The 16,819-nt window shown below is 37.1% G+C and overlaps 1 protein-coding gene across 2 annotated transcripts in view; it reads right to left on the reverse strand.

The window, feature by feature from the left end:
• Positions 1-115: 115 nt before the first annotated feature.
• The window catches only part of pparab (peroxisome proliferator-activated receptor alpha b), a 49,831-nt gene continuing 33,127 nt past the window's right edge, over positions 116-16,819 (reverse strand). For both annotated transcript variants that reach the window (XM_082160704.1, XM_082160705.1), the window contains 4 exons: positions 13,639-13,838; positions 10,608-10,817; positions 8,669-8,912; positions 116-7,104 (listed from right to left, as the gene is read on the reverse strand). In XM_082160704.1, the coding sequence (XP_082016830.1) occupies positions 6,860-7,104; positions 8,669-8,912; positions 10,608-10,817; positions 13,639-13,838 (899 nt within the window). In that variant the 3' untranslated portion in view covers positions 116-6,859. The remainder of the gene's footprint in view (positions 7,105-8,668; positions 8,913-10,607; positions 10,818-13,638; positions 13,839-16,819) is intronic.

Raw genomic sequence — 16,819 nt, forward strand, 5'->3', positions numbered from 1 at the left:
ATAGTATGAAGTTTGGAAAATTAACATTAGGTTGGGCTTCTTAACTCTTATACCAAACTAAACAGTATACTTAAATATATACTTAAACAGTATATTAAAGATATAAGTTGCCACATTTGAGTTTTGCAAAGATGTATTTTATTTTGAGACAGGACTAGATATACATTTATCAAACATTTGTCTATATTAAGCCAAAGTACAACAAAAACATCACCACTGACAGGCCTTTTTGCAGCAGCAGTATATTAATATTAATAATCAGCTAATAAAGTCACAGATCTGTGCATCAACCAGCTCTTTAAAATCAAGCATTTATTAGAAATAACGCTGTCAGAGGCAGTGACCTGAGCTACGGCGACTAACGGGGAAGACCGAGACACAATTCCCTGATATGACATTGTTAAAATCCCTTCTACAATAAAACATCAAGCACTCTAGTTACAAAAGCAAAGTTGCTGACAATCAAACATATCATTTTAATCTGAAAAAAGGGATAACATGAAAAGAGAAAACAACGTAATACTTTATGCATAGGTTTGCTCAATCAGCAAATATTACAAGACCAACAACAAAAAAAAAAAATCTTCTTGGGAATATTGTGAACTTGTCTGAAGATTATAATAACACTTGATTTGATACTTAATAAAACATTTACAGATTTTTTGCCGTAAAGTGAGTTTCATTCATCCATGTCATGCAGTTTCTTACAATCTGGATCTAAGGCACCTGAATATCACACTACTTGCTGTATACTGCAGAAATAGTATGAATATATCATGCAAATGTTATGTATGCATACATTTTCAATATACAACAACAGCACGCATATGCAATGCAATGCACTTGACTCTCATTTCCAGTGTGATGATGAATGAATCAGAAATGTCCGAAGAACACAAGTGTACTAACAAGTGAATGAGGTGGGAGGATGAATTCAGCTGGGATTTAAACATGTCAAATCATATGAACTGCTATGATAATAATTGGGCACACACACAAAACAATGATGCACACAAAACGTGTTTTACTGCATTAATGACTAATTTTTCTTAAACGTCCTGACAGTGTGACAGCAGGGAGTGCGTCTTACAACAGAGAATCTGTCTGGATTTGTGTCACAGGCCGTTATAGTTGATGATCTATCTATATCATCAGTACCTCTATTCTTTACCTGAGATCTCAGGGATCACAGTACAGTACATCAGGTGAGGAGCTCGAACACCCCGAGAGCTAAATCATCCTCATGAGATCAGAGCTTTCCAATATCCTGCTTTATGGCAAAAATCAGCACTTATGTCATATGTATGGAAGCCCATTTCTGCTATGAAAGGAAAAAATCGTGCTTTGGTAAATCTTAATTATGACTTAAAGTTCTTATTATGACACATTTAGTTATAATTAGGACATACAAAATCATATTTATGAGATTAAATCATGAAATACAAATTGACATACAGTACTGTCACAATTATGACAAAGAATGGACACAGCAAGTCCTAATTATGACATAATTCAAAATTATTAAATAAAATCAAAGATTATAATCGACAATGGTTTTTTAATTCATAATTCAAAAATAATTTAGACTTATTATGTCATAATTATGACTTTGAATGTAATAAATAAAACTGTCAATTTCGACGATTTCGATGATTATGACCATTTTATAATTATGACTTTATGTAATATTCGTCATAATTTGAGTGTCAAAAATGACTTTGAATGTCATAATTTGTACTTTATATGTCATGATTTTTTCTCATGTCTTTGACTTAGTATGTCACAATATGGACTTTGAATTTCATAATTTCTACTTTTTATGCCATAATATGAACTTGGTATATAATAATGACTGCCTGAATCAATAGAGTCAAACCTCATATATATATCTCCGATTTCCTGGTGCTGAAATATGGCTTATTCATGCTGCCATATGGTTGCTAGGGTCTTCTAAATGGTTGCTAGGGTGTGGCTAGACAGTTACCAGGATGATACTAACAGACTAGATGTTTGACCAAATCAAAAAAGCCAACCGTCGTGTCTCTATGTCACTCTGGTGCTGAGATATGGCTTCTTCATGCTGCCATACGGTTGCTAGGGTGCTCTAAATGGTTGCTAGGGCATGGCTAGAATGTTTCCAGATATTTAAAGACTACTTGCCAGTCTGAGTCAAAAGAGGTCACCCACTTATCTCTACGATGTTCTGATCCAAACGTATCCCTCTCACTTTTTTTCAATGGAAGTGGTTGTTAGGGTGTTGTAACTGGTTGCTAGGGTGTGGCTATGACGTTGTTATGTCTACTAATTGGCTGCTACTAATTGCTGGGCTGAGTCAAATGAGCCCATGACATAATTATGACACACTAAGTCAAATTTAGCATAACCCTAACCCATACTAGAGGTAGCAGTTGGGATATAACCAAAACTGATGATTCATCATTCAATATGTTTATTATTCCATGTGGGGTCGAAGTGTGCAGGTCCTCACGCTGCGGGAATTAAAAAGGAATGTGGAAATCACGACATGAATTCCCATGCAAGTGTCGTTCGATGACAAATCTTACCCCATATTTACATTGCACTACATAAAACTCGTTCATTTCACAACATCTGATATATATATATATTTATATATTAATAAAGATACCTTTGCTTTAGTATAAAAAGACTAAATGTCAATCAACAATAATCTAGGTAGTGCATAATACCTAGACGCATGTACAACATCTGAGCCGTTAAAAAGCATGTATCAAAAGTCGAGACAATGCCGCGGCGGGCCGTCAGTGTCGCGGTGAAGCCGCCGCTATTTACAGGGTAACAAAGCTTCAGCGCTTCCAGTTACAAACATAACGTTACAGTTTAAGTGCATCTCAGCTGGCATTGCCTGAATGTGACAGATTGACGGCGTTTTGAGCAACAGTACGACCATTTTCAATGACAAATGTTTTTTGTGCGACTGTTAAATTAAGCAGTGTTCAACTTCATGCAGATGAGAAGCGACACGCTGTGGAACGATTAGCAACCAAAAGACTCGATGACCTCCAGCAGTTTAATCGCGTCGACTGCGTGAACCAGGGTTGCCAGGTTTGCATAACAAAGTCCCACTGAAGTGCCTTGAAACGCATGAAACGTGTGTTGATGTAATTTCCACTGGAACAGCAAGACAGGGCGGGGCATATCGAACAGCTCCTCCCCTTTTTCTAGAGAGCCAATAGTGTTTAGTTTATATCACGGCTCAGCCAGAGCTGTTGAACTCAGTAAAGCCGCATTTTCTTCCTAATGTCCTCAATATCGCTTTAAAATACAGCATTATGTGCAGAATTCAATGCGTCCGATACGTTTTCTGTTCTACGGCGACTCGATCATATGATCCGCTCTGTGTGTCGCGTCTCTGGACCGGAGCTGCGACGGTTCGCGTGACACTAACGTGAAACTAAACTTCATTCGCTCAAATGGAAAGCATATGTACACTGTCGTTCCCTATCCCCTATATAGTGCACTATGTGACATTCACCATGTAGAAAATAGTAAATGTGTGAAAAAGTGACTATTTGTGTGTATAAGTGTCTATTTATAATGTAGGGGGCGGAGCTTCAGATTCAGATTATTTGATTGGACAGAAAATCTGATGAGTATCTGAAGTGCAGAGTGATGTTATCAAAATCATTGATTGGCGGAAGTGAGAGACTAAGGCCCTGTCCCATTTCTCCCCCCTTAAAACTTCCACTTGGTTTTGAGTGCCCTCAACGAGGGGAAGTGGAGTTGAAGATCTTTCCCTATGAAATGGGACACCACTATATGCAATTGTTTTAAGCCTGCATCGGACCGCACTATGTTTTGAGGGTTGATTTTAAGGGGAGAATAGCACTCCCCCTTGCTCTTTACAGTATTGGGACACCCTACCCCTACACGAGAACGCGCAAAAACAAGGGTTAGGGCAGAAATCTAGGGCAAGGGGAGGTATTGGGACAGGCCCTAAGTTTTGAACGCTTATATCTTCTAAATGCAATTGAAAAAAAATATTTTTGGAGCACACTAGCTTATAGATAACATTAAGAGTAACAGTAACACTTTTCAAACTAAAAGCCAAATAACTTCAATTATGATTTCATAGGGCTTTAAAAACCTGCCCAATCGCGTTCCCGGGGGAGGTAACATAGATATCAAATCATAACATCTAGGTATCAATCCGTATGACACCGTTTCTCATATGAACGTGTCCGGAGACGTCGGAAAACACACAGAGAGAATCAGCTTTAGTTTCTGCTCTGACAGACACAAGGCCAGCCGAAGTTTGTGAGAAATCAGGAATGGAGAGAGAACATTGTGCTTGGTATGTTTTTCATCTTCAAACCAAACTTGGGTCTCCAGCCGACGAAGTTTAAATCTCGTCTGGCTCGAGCTCTTCCCATAATGTTCATGCATTAGATCAGTAGACGGAGCGAAGACGGTCTTTAGTGTCTGTTTGAACACATTCGATCACATGAGCGTTTACACTACGAAAGAAATCCGGTTGAATGTGTTTTCAACTCCCTCTAGAAGTGTCGAAAAACGTTTTAGACCCTGTTTACACCTGTATTTAGTGTCGTCCACTTGTGATCCGATCGACCGAAACACATCTTAATACCAGGAGTAAACAGCGCCTGGGTCGAACACATCCGTCTAGCGCATGTGTGCAAACAAAAGCACTGGAAAAGCAGCAGCGGAATGCAAAAACGCCTTCTGTGTGATGCAACTACACAGACATGTTTTACACTATTAGCTTCTCTTTCTGGTTCATATAGGGAAGTGAAAAAGTCGTTGAAGAATGAGACTTCACTGTGAAGTCACTGCGGTTCTCTGAGAACGGAGACGAGCGACGGACTGCTGGAGGGACAGGAGATGAGCGTGTGAAACTGAGTCATACAGGACGGAAATGAAATCACGTGTGGAGATGCAGGAACACATTGACAGCATCGCTGCGAGAACAAATGTGGGTCTATACAGAAAATGAACTGATTTCTGGGCTACTGCATCTGAGTGTTTACTTTAATAACGGCCATATATTATAAAACGGTTATCAGATATTGGCCCGTTCACAAACTTTATAGTCATTACATCTAATTTACCTGAGTAGGGACGTCACATTCACATGCCGAATGGTATTTAACTGCTTCAATGCATCAAGCCTGACAGACGCCCATGGTTCACTTGAATATTGCATGTTGCTTCATAAAAACCAACATTGCATTAAATTGTTTTGCAGAAGAAAAAAAAACATTTAGTGCAAAAAGTTTTTGATCTGTAATATTTTTTATGTTTTTAAAAGAAGTCACCAAGGCTGCATTTATTTGATTAAAAATATGAAAAAAAAACACAGTAATATTGTTAAATATTATGAGAATTGTGAATATATTTTTATAAAATGTAATTTTTGTCCTGTGATCCAAGCTGAATTTTCAGCATCATTACTCCAGTCTTCAGTGTCACATGATCCTTCAGAAATCACTCTAATATGATGATTTGCTGCTCAAAAAAATAAATAATTATTATCAATGTTGAAAACATTGGATTCTTTTTATTTCAGGATTCTTTGATGAATAGAAAGTTCAAAAGAACAGCATTTATTTGAAATATAATCTTTTGTAACATTATAAATGTCTTTACTGTAACTTTTGATCAGTTTAACTCATCCTTGATGAATAAAAGTATTGATTTATTTTATTTATTTCCCCCAAAAAATTAAATAAAAATTCTTACTGACCCCAAACCTGTGAACGGTAGTGTTTAAAAGTACAAAATGAACAGAATGAACTTTCTATTCATCAAAGAATCCTGAAATAAAAATGTAAATAAGTTTTGTAAATATGTTTCTTGAGCATCAAATCATCATATTAGAGTGATTTCTGAAGGATCATGTGACACTGAAGACTGGAGTAATGATGCTGAAAATTCAGCTTTGATCACAGGAATAAATTAGTTTACAATGTTGTTTTAAAAAGTAATAATATTTTACAATTTTGTATATTTAATCAAATAAATGCAGCCTTGGAGACCATAAGAGACTCACCGATCAATAACTTTTGACTGGTAGTGTATGAACGCTGTAACAGGCCTCATTTGTCATGTGTTCCAGCCCTTGAAACGCTAGATTACAGTAAAACAAGCACTACCTGTTGTGCTCCGTCAGAAGGCATCGGTCGTGAGGTATCGATCATCTAAACCTGTAAAGCTGCACTGATGGACGCTTGGAGATGTCTTAAGTGTCTTCACTGGTCAAACTGAAACGTAATGTCGTGTTGTAACCAGGCGTGAACCGAGAAAGCAATAAATAATTCAATGTTTTTCATGATCATCTACAAATGTCAAGTTTTACCGCAGCAAATGGTGAAACACAAAGGCTGGAAACTGTTCAAGATATAAGAATTCCGAGATGCATTTTCATTCGCTCAGTGCTTGATGTTATCAAAAAAAAAAAAAAAAAAAAAAAAGTGTTCATAACGTTAATCATGAAGCAAAGTCCTTAAAACGTTACAAAACGGTAATTTTCACTAGTTACGGTAGGTGGAAGTCACTTGGGTGCTTTTACTGCAAACTGAGTTGTAAGTGTCATAAAAAGTCAGTATAAAAAAAGGATATTGCTGTATGAATAAGTTGGATTTTACGGTTTCTATTCACAGTTTCTGGCCTGAAGTGACCAGTAAGCGCTTATATTATAACATTTCCCCCCCCAAAAAGTTCCTAAAACCACAGGATGCATTTTAGTTGGCATTGCAACAACCGCAGAAACCATTAACTCGACGATAACGAAGAGCCCTGATGTCCCTTCCCATGCAGAAATCCTGGAAATAGTGGTAGATGACGATGTGTTTTGAAGGCCTCAGTACATGTCTCTGTAAATCTCCTGCAGTAAGGGATGCAGTGACGTGTCCTCGGTCTTCTTGATCTCCTGCACTAACTGAGCGTGCTCCGTCACCAGCTGCCGGAGGTCCACCAGCTTCTGGAGGAGTTTGGGGAAGAGGAAGCCGTGATCGGGGTGGTTGCTCGTCAGATGCAGATGAAGCACGTTGACGATGGTCTCCTGCATCCGCTCGATGTGCGGGACGTTCACCAGGCCCGGACGATCTGAAACACAACACAAATTTAGTCTCAAATAAATCACTTTTCTTCAGTGATTGTTAAAAAAGCTTCCAGCAAGGGTGAAGAAGACCAATTTAAGAGGATTTGGAGTCCCGTTTTATTATTTATTGAACATGGGGATGTTAACAATATAATAGAGGAGGAACAAAATGCTTGATTATACGGAAGAGGAGTAGGGCCAAGCAGTAATAAAAAAATAAAACCATCTCGAGATTAATGTCGTTTGAATGCGAAATTAAACTCGTTAAAAAAGTCGAAATACAATCTTGAGAATAAACTCATTAAATATCGAGAATGAAGTCGTGTTTCGAGAAAAAACTCGTAAAATTTCGAGAAAAAAAGTCGAAATACAATCTTGAGAATAAACTCATTACATTTAGAGAATAAAGTCGTGTTTCGAGAAAAAAGTCGTTAAATTTCGAGAAAAAAAAGTCGAAATACAATCTTGAGAATAAACTCATTAAATTTCAAGAATAAAGTCGTTGTGTTGAGAAAAAAGTCGTTAAATTTAGAGAAAAAAAACTTGAAATACAATCTTGAGAATAAACTCATTCAATTTCGAGAATAAAGTCGTTGTGTTTCGAGAAAAAAGTCGAAATACAATCTTGAGAATAAACTCATTACATTTAGAGAATAAAGTCGTGTTTCGAGAAAAAACTCATTAAATTTAGAGAAAAAAAAACTCGAAATACAATCTTGAGAATAAACTCATTAAATTTCGAGAATAAAGTCGTTGTGTTGAGAAAAAATCGTTAAATTTCGAGAAAAAATCGTTAAATTTCGAGAAAAAAAAACTCGAAATACAATCTTGAGAATAAACTCATAAAATTTCGAGAATAAAGTCGTTGTGTTTCGAGAAAGAAAGTCGAAATGAAATTTAGAGAATTGTCGATTGTTTTCAATAATTGTAATAGTTGATATTACACAATCACAATCCGATTCTGAGTTTATTCTTGATCTGCGTTTTTTTTACTTATTAATTAATGAGTTTACCAACTCGGAATATCACATTTATTTGTGCATTTTTGTAAAATTACTTTGAATATATTTAAAATAATTACAAAATTAATAATAAATAAAAATTATTGTTGTATGTTAAGAATTATTAAATAACTATAGTGAATATAACCTAAAAACAGAAGCAAATATACCAATTTTAATTCAATTATCCCTTCAGTGATTCTGAATCGATTCTTGAAAACTTCAGCAAATATTTGTTTTTAACTCAATTCTCTCTTCAGTGATTCTGAATCGATTCTTGAATCGATTATTTCTCCCACCTCTATAGTTTATTAGAATTAAAGATTTTCTACATGAAAGGAATTATAAATGCATAAAATCCAGCTTGTGTTGCTAAAAATGTTTTTGCTCACATACGCATAATATATATTTGAAGTATTATAGCAAAAAAAGTAATTTTAACAGTAATTTAAAAAACAATGAAAAAAATTCAATTATTGAAATAAAAATCTATTTAAATGTATAATAAAAATATAATCTAATATATCGACATTTTATTTCAATAAAATATAAAAAAGACTCAATATACCTCCACAGCAGATGATGGCAGCAACGAACAGCGCGAGGTCACTATCGTCCAGTTCGAGGGAGTTGAACTTCATGGCAAACTGAAACTTGGGCTCCATCATCTCGCTGAACGGTCGCCGTAAGCTCTTCAGAAACTCTCTGGTGATGAACCCGCTCCCGTACGCCACCAGCAGGCCGTCTTTATTCATGCATGACGCCAACATGGCAAACAGCGCCTCATGGACGCCGTACTTTAATAACGTCACCTGTCGGAGAACAGACTGCGTTAGATTTAACGTGCTTATACAATGTTCATGTATAAAGATCTGGGTGACAAACAGAAATGAACACCCGCCAACCCGCCAAATGCTGGTAACGCTGTCAAATCACGAGCCAATCAGGCGTGTTACTTATTATGTTTACTCGCTTCGCTGGGGAAGTTCGTGTGTAAGTCAAATCTGTGCAGATTTAGCGCAAATACTCATCATGATATATTAAATACAGTGTATTGCACAGAATCTGCTCATATCTGGCTGCCTTGGACACACACATCACTACACAACACATAACGGCGCGCTTGTTCATTTGCACTGAAGCAATAGCGAAGATTAAAAAGAATTTGGTTAACAGAAAACACATTGATATTTTCCAACATACATTTTTTTTAATGTTCTTTGTACTGTATTGATCTGTCCACCTAAAACACAAGTTTGGTGAAAAAGATGAAAGAGGAACGGAGGAGATGATGGATGACCGGATTTTGTTTGAATAAGAAATAATTGTATGAAATCCAAATTTTATAATATATATATATATATATATCAAAAGTTTGGGGTCAGTAAGATTTTTAATGTTTTTAAAAGAAGTCTCTTCTGCTCACCAAGGCTGCATTTATTTGATAAAAAACAATAAAATAAAAAAAACAGTAATATTGTGAAATATTATGACAATTTAAAATGACTGTTTTCTATTTTAATATATTTTAAACTGTAATTTATTCCTGTGATCAAAGCTGAATTTTCAGCATCATTACTCCAGTCTTCAGTGTCACATGATCCTTCAGAAATCATTCTAATATGATGATTTGATGCTCAAGAAACATTCATTATTATTATCAATGTTGAAAACAGTTGTGAACACATTTTTTTCAAAATTCTTTGATGAATAGAAAGTTCAAAAGAACAGCATTTATTTAAAATAGAATATTTTCTAACATTATAAATGTCTTTACTGTAACTTTTGCTCAGTTTAACTCATCCTTGATGAATAAAAGTATTGATTTATTTTATTTATTTCCCCCAAAGATAACATTTAAATTCTTACTGACCCCAAACTTTTGAACGGTGGTGTTTAATGTTACAAAAGCTTTAGATTTCAGATAAATGCTGTTCTTTTGAACTTTCTATTCATCATAGCATCATGAAATAAAAATGTAAATAACTGTTTTCAACATTGATAATAATCATAAATGTTTCTTGAGCATCAAATCATCATATTAGAATGATTTCTGAAGGATCATGTGACACTGAAGACTGGAGTAATGATGCTGAACATTCAGCTTTGATCACAGGAATAAATTACACTTTACTGTATATTCACATAGAAAACAGCTGATTTACACTGGAATAATATTTCACAATATTACTGTTTTTGTTTGTATTTTTAATCAAATAAATGCAGCCTTGGTGAGCAGAAGAGACTTCTTTTAAAAACATAAAAAATCGTACCGACCCCAAACTTTTGAACGGTAGTGTATATATGTCTATATATATAAACTGTGACGTAGTTAATCTGGTTTCTTTCTCTTCTTTTATCTAGTAGAAGTTCTGAATGGCCAGTAACTTAAAAATTTTGTAGCCAAATTGGCCGGTGAGTGAAAAAGTAAATTTCAAACCCTGAATGTTCACATATAAAGATCTGGGTGACAAGCTCAAAGAGTTTACATGGTGCGATGCACTAACCTGGTCATTTAGGTCCAGGTCTGAGAAGCCTGGCACGGATTTGGCGAACTCCGTCAGCTCAGTGACCGTCTCCACCGAGGTGCACTGGCAGCAGTGAAATATCCGAACCTCGGCGTCCTTGTTCAGCAGCCCTCCGGAAGAGCCCACCATCTTCGCCACGAACGTCTGTTCGGCCAACTGCAGCGTCTCCATGTCGTGGATCACGAAAGGCTATACAAAACAATGAGAATGAAGCATAAAGATCTAATGAAGAATAAACTATAGAGTGCACTCTTCAGATACAGCGCTTTCCACAATACACTTCTACGCCAGATGACCATTTCTAGAGTAAAGGAGGCAGATGGGCACTGAAAAATGTCATTCAATAAAATAAACAATGAAATTAAATATATAAATATAGATATAGATGTCTCGCCCCAACATTGAGTTTCAATACATTGAAAGATTGAAATTCAATAAAATCAATAATATAAAAATAAATAGAATAAAAATTTGTGCTGCCAAATTGATTAATCGTGACATAAAAAGTTAGTAAATATAAATGTGTATAAATACATATATATATATATATATATATATATATACATACACACACATTCATATAGATATATCTATTGTATATATATATATATATATATATATATTTACAAACTTTTGCTTAAATGCGATAAATCGCGATTAATCGATTTGACAGCACTAATAAAAAGTTATATTATATGCATATATATATATATATATATATAATAAAAAACTTTTTTTTTTACGATTTTATGTAGCCTATATGTTTAGATCCAATTAATCATGTTTAATCGATTTTACAGCACTGATAAAAATGTAATTAAATAATTGATATATATATATACTGTATATACACCCAACTTCACTTCAGTAGTTTAAAAAAACACAAATAAACAAACAAATAAAAATAAGTAATAAAATAACATAAAATTTTTAAAAAACAATAACATTATGATTGATATTATTATTATTATGTGTATATGTAACAGACTCAGCTTCCTGTTTCAATACTTTCTAAACTGTCAAGCCAATTAATTGTATCACTATGTAATTGTGTTTCACGAGGACAATACAATATCAGCATCTTCTTTACACAGCCTGATTAAGTTCAGATGATGGCATTTATCGCCTAAAACTCAAGCCGCTCCCCGCCTCCATAAGAGAGGTCGACATGACACCCCGAGAGGCTCGTGAGAGAACAAGCGTACTGTGAGAGATGAAAGACTCGTCTTAATTCAGCTGCTCTCACTCCCGACAGCTGGCCCGTGTCCTGCAGAGCTCAGAACCAACAATCAAGCTAGTGTTACAGATGCACATCTGAGGTGGACCCATCCTTACACTGACATACATCCACACCCAGGCAGGACTCTGGATTCTGACTATAAACCCCTGCCCCATGACCTCGTGTCACACACAGCCTCATCAATAAGAGATCGCTTTTATTGATGGGCTTTGTGCTTTATGAGAAGCTAGAGAGACAGGAAACTGTGTAAACATGCATTGACCACTGTGCAATAGCTCAAACCGGAAAAATCATTTGTAAATCATTTGATCTTGGCATGACATGCTGCCTTAAAATAGTTTTAAAAGGTTATACAGACAGACAAACAACATCTAACATAGAGTGCTAAGGTGTTCTAAGTGGTTGCTAGGGTGTTGCTAAGGTTATCTGAATGGTTGCTAGGTCATTGTTATGTGGTTTCAAATGTGTGCTGGGTTGATATTAGGCCATTGCTAAGGCGTTCTGTGTGGTTACTAGGGCATTGCTAAGGTGGTCTGGGTTGTTGCTAGGCCGTTGTTAAGGTGTTCTGTGTGGTTACCAGGCTATATGGTTGCAAAAAGGTGTTCTGTGTTGTTCCTAGGGCATTGCTAAGGTGGTCTAGGTTGTTGCTAGGCCGTTGTTAAGGTGTTCTGTGTGGTTACTAGGCTATATGGTTGCAAAAAGGTGTTCTGTGTTGTTCCTAGGGCATTGCTAAGGTGGTCTAGGTTGTTGCTAGGCAGTTGTTAAGGTGTTTTGGGTGGTTACTAGGCCATTTCTATGTGGTTGCAAAGATGTTCAGAATGGTTGCTCTGTCATTACTATGTTGTTGCTAGGGCATTGGGTGGTTGCTAGGCCATAGCTACGGTGTTCTGGGTGGTTAATAGGATATGTGGTTGTAAAGGTGTTCAGGGTTGTTCCTAGGGCATTGCTAAGGTGTTCTGTGTTGTTGCTAGGCCAATGTTGAGGTGTTCTGGGTGGTTGTTAGGCTATTGCTACGGTGTTCTGGGTGGTTAAAAGGATATGTGGTTGTTAAGGTGTTCAGGGTTGTTCCTAGAGCATTGCTAAGGTGTTCTGTGTTGTTGCTAGGCCAATGTTGAGGTGTTCTGGGTGGTTGTTAGGCCATTGCTAAGGTGTTTTGAGGGGTTGCTAAGGTGGTCTGAGTGACTGGTAGGACATTGCTATGCTGTTGCTAGGGCGTTGGTAGAGTGTTCTGGATGGTTGCTAGGTAGTATCAAGGGTGTTATGGGTTGTTAGGATGTTACTAAGGTGTTCTGAATGGTGATAGGGTGTTGCTAAGGTGGTCTGAGTGGCTACTAGGACATTGCTATGCTGTTGCTAGGGCATTGCTTAAGTGTTCTGGATGGTTGCAAGGGAGTACCTAGGGTGTTCTGGGTTGTTAGGGCGTTGGTAAGGTGTTCCGAATGGTTGCTAGGCCGTTGCTAAGGTGGTATGAGTGGCTGCAAGGACATTGCTATGCTGTTGCTAGGGCGTTGCTAGAGTGTTCTGGATGGTTGCAAGGCAGTACCTAGGGTGTTCTGGGTTGTTTGGGGCGTTGCTAAGTTGTTCCGAATGGTTGCTAGGGTATTGCTAAGGTGGTCTGAGTGGCTGGTATGACATTGCTATGCTGTTGCTAGGGCGTTGCTAAAGTGTTCTGGATGGTTGCTGGGGCGTTTTTTTTGTGCCACTGCCCTTCAAACGATCTGTGCACGTCACTGTTGCTTGGATGACTTACACATGGCAGAATTCTCTTACCGGCGTGCTCGTCTTGCCCGTCAAGATAGTCCGTGCTTTGCATTTGTTCATGTTGAAGTTCTTCATGTAGGCCTCGTAGATCTGCTTGGCCAGGGTTTTTTGATCGGCCAGCTGCGGGTCCTCGACATCTCGTTCTCCTGTTAGGATCTCCGCCTTCAACCTCAGCTTCTCCGACTGTGGCATTCGCCCAAAGCGGATCGCTGTTCGAGGGATTATAAGGAAACTTATAGATAACACCCAAACCAACATCCCATGCAAGAACTGATGCCCCCCCCTGTAGGAAGCTCACTGTATTTTGAAACAAAGCCGATTTCTGACATGTTTCTGCATATCTGAAGTCTCAGCAGTAATATGTGGATATAATCTGACGTGATCATTTGTGTTTAGTTCTTGAAAACCTTCCAAGAGCGCAAATCACATAGAAATACTCTCTTCCTGACAGCTAGATCTACAGCTGTGTGACTTACTTGGCACAACGTTCAGCAAGCTTTTGTTCAATATCCCTAATAATTCTAAACTTGTCAAGCCAATTAATTGTGTCACTATGCAATTGTGTTTCACAAGGACAATACATTATCAGATGTACAGCATCTTCTTTACACAACCTGATTAAGTTCAGATGGCATTTGTTCCAAGCGGCTGTAAACCTTCACTCTGCGGATTCTCTTGCAAAACCACCACATGCGCCGCTGATCACGGATGATTAATATTTGCTGAAATCCAAGGCCACTGTGTACAAATTTTGTCAGATCAGGATGTCTGGTGCCTTAGAAACTCGCCCAGAGGAATTGAGTAACACGAGTTTCAATCTGGCCCAAGTTCAAATGGAGTTTGATGGTGTAATTAGACAGGCAAGAGCAGCGGTGGGCATCGTCAGTGTTTCAGAAACTAGCGTGTTTTGGATAGTTGTGAGGTGGTTTCTAACTGTCTCTACTGTCAGTGGTATATATTGCACTCAAATGCGGACATCTTTAGTATCTGAAATGCAATCCTCTCACAGACGGCACAATCCCCAACAGCTAATGAGCTTAAAGTCCCGGCCTGTAAAGCTCCAGTGCTTGAAACACAGACCCATGTTCCACAAACATTCACCAAACATTTGCATGCTATGAACTATATGCATTGCTACGGCAATGTTTAACTGCAATTAAGATCACAAAATAGCTGTTTTCTATGTGAATTTGTTAAACTGTAATTTATTCCTGTGATCAAAGCTGAATTTTCAACATCATTACTCCATAATATGATGATTTGCTGCTCAAGATTTGTTAAAAGATTCCAATCTCTATTTAAACACCCATACGATCTCATTCCTATTACTATTATTACTATTATTCATTTAATATCACAGAAGTAGAGGAATAAAAGTGTATAGTTCGGATGTAAACACTGATGTCTACAAAAGCTATGAAAATAGAGCCAATCACCTTTTGAAAGTAACTTGTCGCTTCAAATAACGATTGTAGCAATTACAGAGTTACACCAGTAGGTGGCGACAAGTGACTGTTAAAAAATGTATTTGCCATTGAATCATTCATTCAGGTGATTCGTACAAAAATGCTGATTCCTACAGTAATGAAACAAGTTAAGTATTTATGAGTGAGTCATTGAATCATTCACTCGACCCATTTTTTTATTCAGATTAATTAAACATTTTAGACTGCAGCAATGAACATTTAGTCAGAACCTCTAGTAAATGACATGTTATTTTGTTTGAGTTGCCTGTTCAGAATCATGGGAGAATCGTGATCTCTGTTTGAAACAAAATAAATCGTGATTCTCAGTTGATCCAGAATCGTGCAGCTCTATTGTCAATGTTGAAAACAGTCGTGCTGCTTCATTTCTTTGTGGAAACCGTGATAAATTTTTTATCAGGATTTCTTGATGAATAGAAAGTTGTAAAGAACAGCATTTATTTGAAACAGAAATCTTTTGTAACATTATAAATGTCTTCACTGTCACTTTTAATCAATTTAATGCATTCACGTTGATTTTTTGTCATTTTTGAACAACAACCCCTGCAGTCCCACATGTAAAAAGGCGCGACATGAGGGTGAATAAATGATGACAGAACTTTCATTTTTCTGTGAACTATCACTTTAAAGTCCAATAATTTTATCCCTTAAAACTCATCTTTGAAATTACATATTTAAACGTTTTTTCCTTAAAAAAAACAAACTTCGTGCCTTAAAATATCTTGAATGTAACTCGACACCCTTGCCTCATTTAGTATACGCGGTTCTATGAATATGCAAATGAGCCCCGCCTCCACTCACTCACTCAGCTCAGAGATCCACTGGTTGACGATCACACGTTGATCTGATTGGTTACAAGGTAGTTTGTGACGTCAGAAACACCAGCGATTTCAAACAGATTTTGAGACTGTCTTTGGTTCACTGCAGTTTTAATACTGAGAAAATACTCAGCAATGCTGTCGACTTATGAATTTACACATGGTTTGTCTGAAAGCACATTAAAAACACCACATAGACGTATAAACAACATTAAAAGCTTGATTTTCACCACAGGGGGACTTTAACAAGCACTTTATGCTACTTTATGCTGGTTAGGTCTAATACTCCAGCGTTTGGAGATAACAGGAATGCTGCTGGTTTTAACTTTCACTGGGATGAGCAGATCTGAAGCAGATGCCTATTCTAAAGTAAGCGTCCAATGGCACATATGTTTATATCAGCTTACGACGTGAAAGATAAACCACTTTAATAAGAAAAAGAATGGGACAACCGATATCCGTTTCTTTAGTCTCTATTCCAACACATTTCATAGTTAGTATTTCTATCAAAAGGACCAAAAAAAACATAAAAGTAGCTAATTTTAGCAGCTAACCTACATCGCTGTGAGGAATGGGGTCCGGGTGATCACGCCTCGCTGTGTGTTTTCAAGTGTACACGGTTCAGGTTACGGACTTCGACCATAGCACGATTTCAGCACATGCCTTTGCTGGTCATAAAGTCCGTGCAAGATGAGCGGTTCAGCACAGCGGGCCTCATGGAAGATAACCTTTGACTCTAGACTGAAAACAATGCAATGCCACAATGCAAGTCAATGCACTGATATCTCAAGGACAAAGACTTGCTCATTTAGTCAAAGATTATCCAGAACGTTAACCTTGAGGAAGATCATTTAAAAGGAACAGTTTATTTTAACTGGCCAGTGTTGT

This window comes from Leuciscus leuciscus (assembly GCF_965113295.1).
Source record: "Leuciscus leuciscus genome assembly, chromosome: 25".
NCBI classification, from domain to species: Eukaryota; Metazoa; Chordata; class Actinopteri; order Cypriniformes; family Leuciscidae; genus Leuciscus; species Leuciscus leuciscus.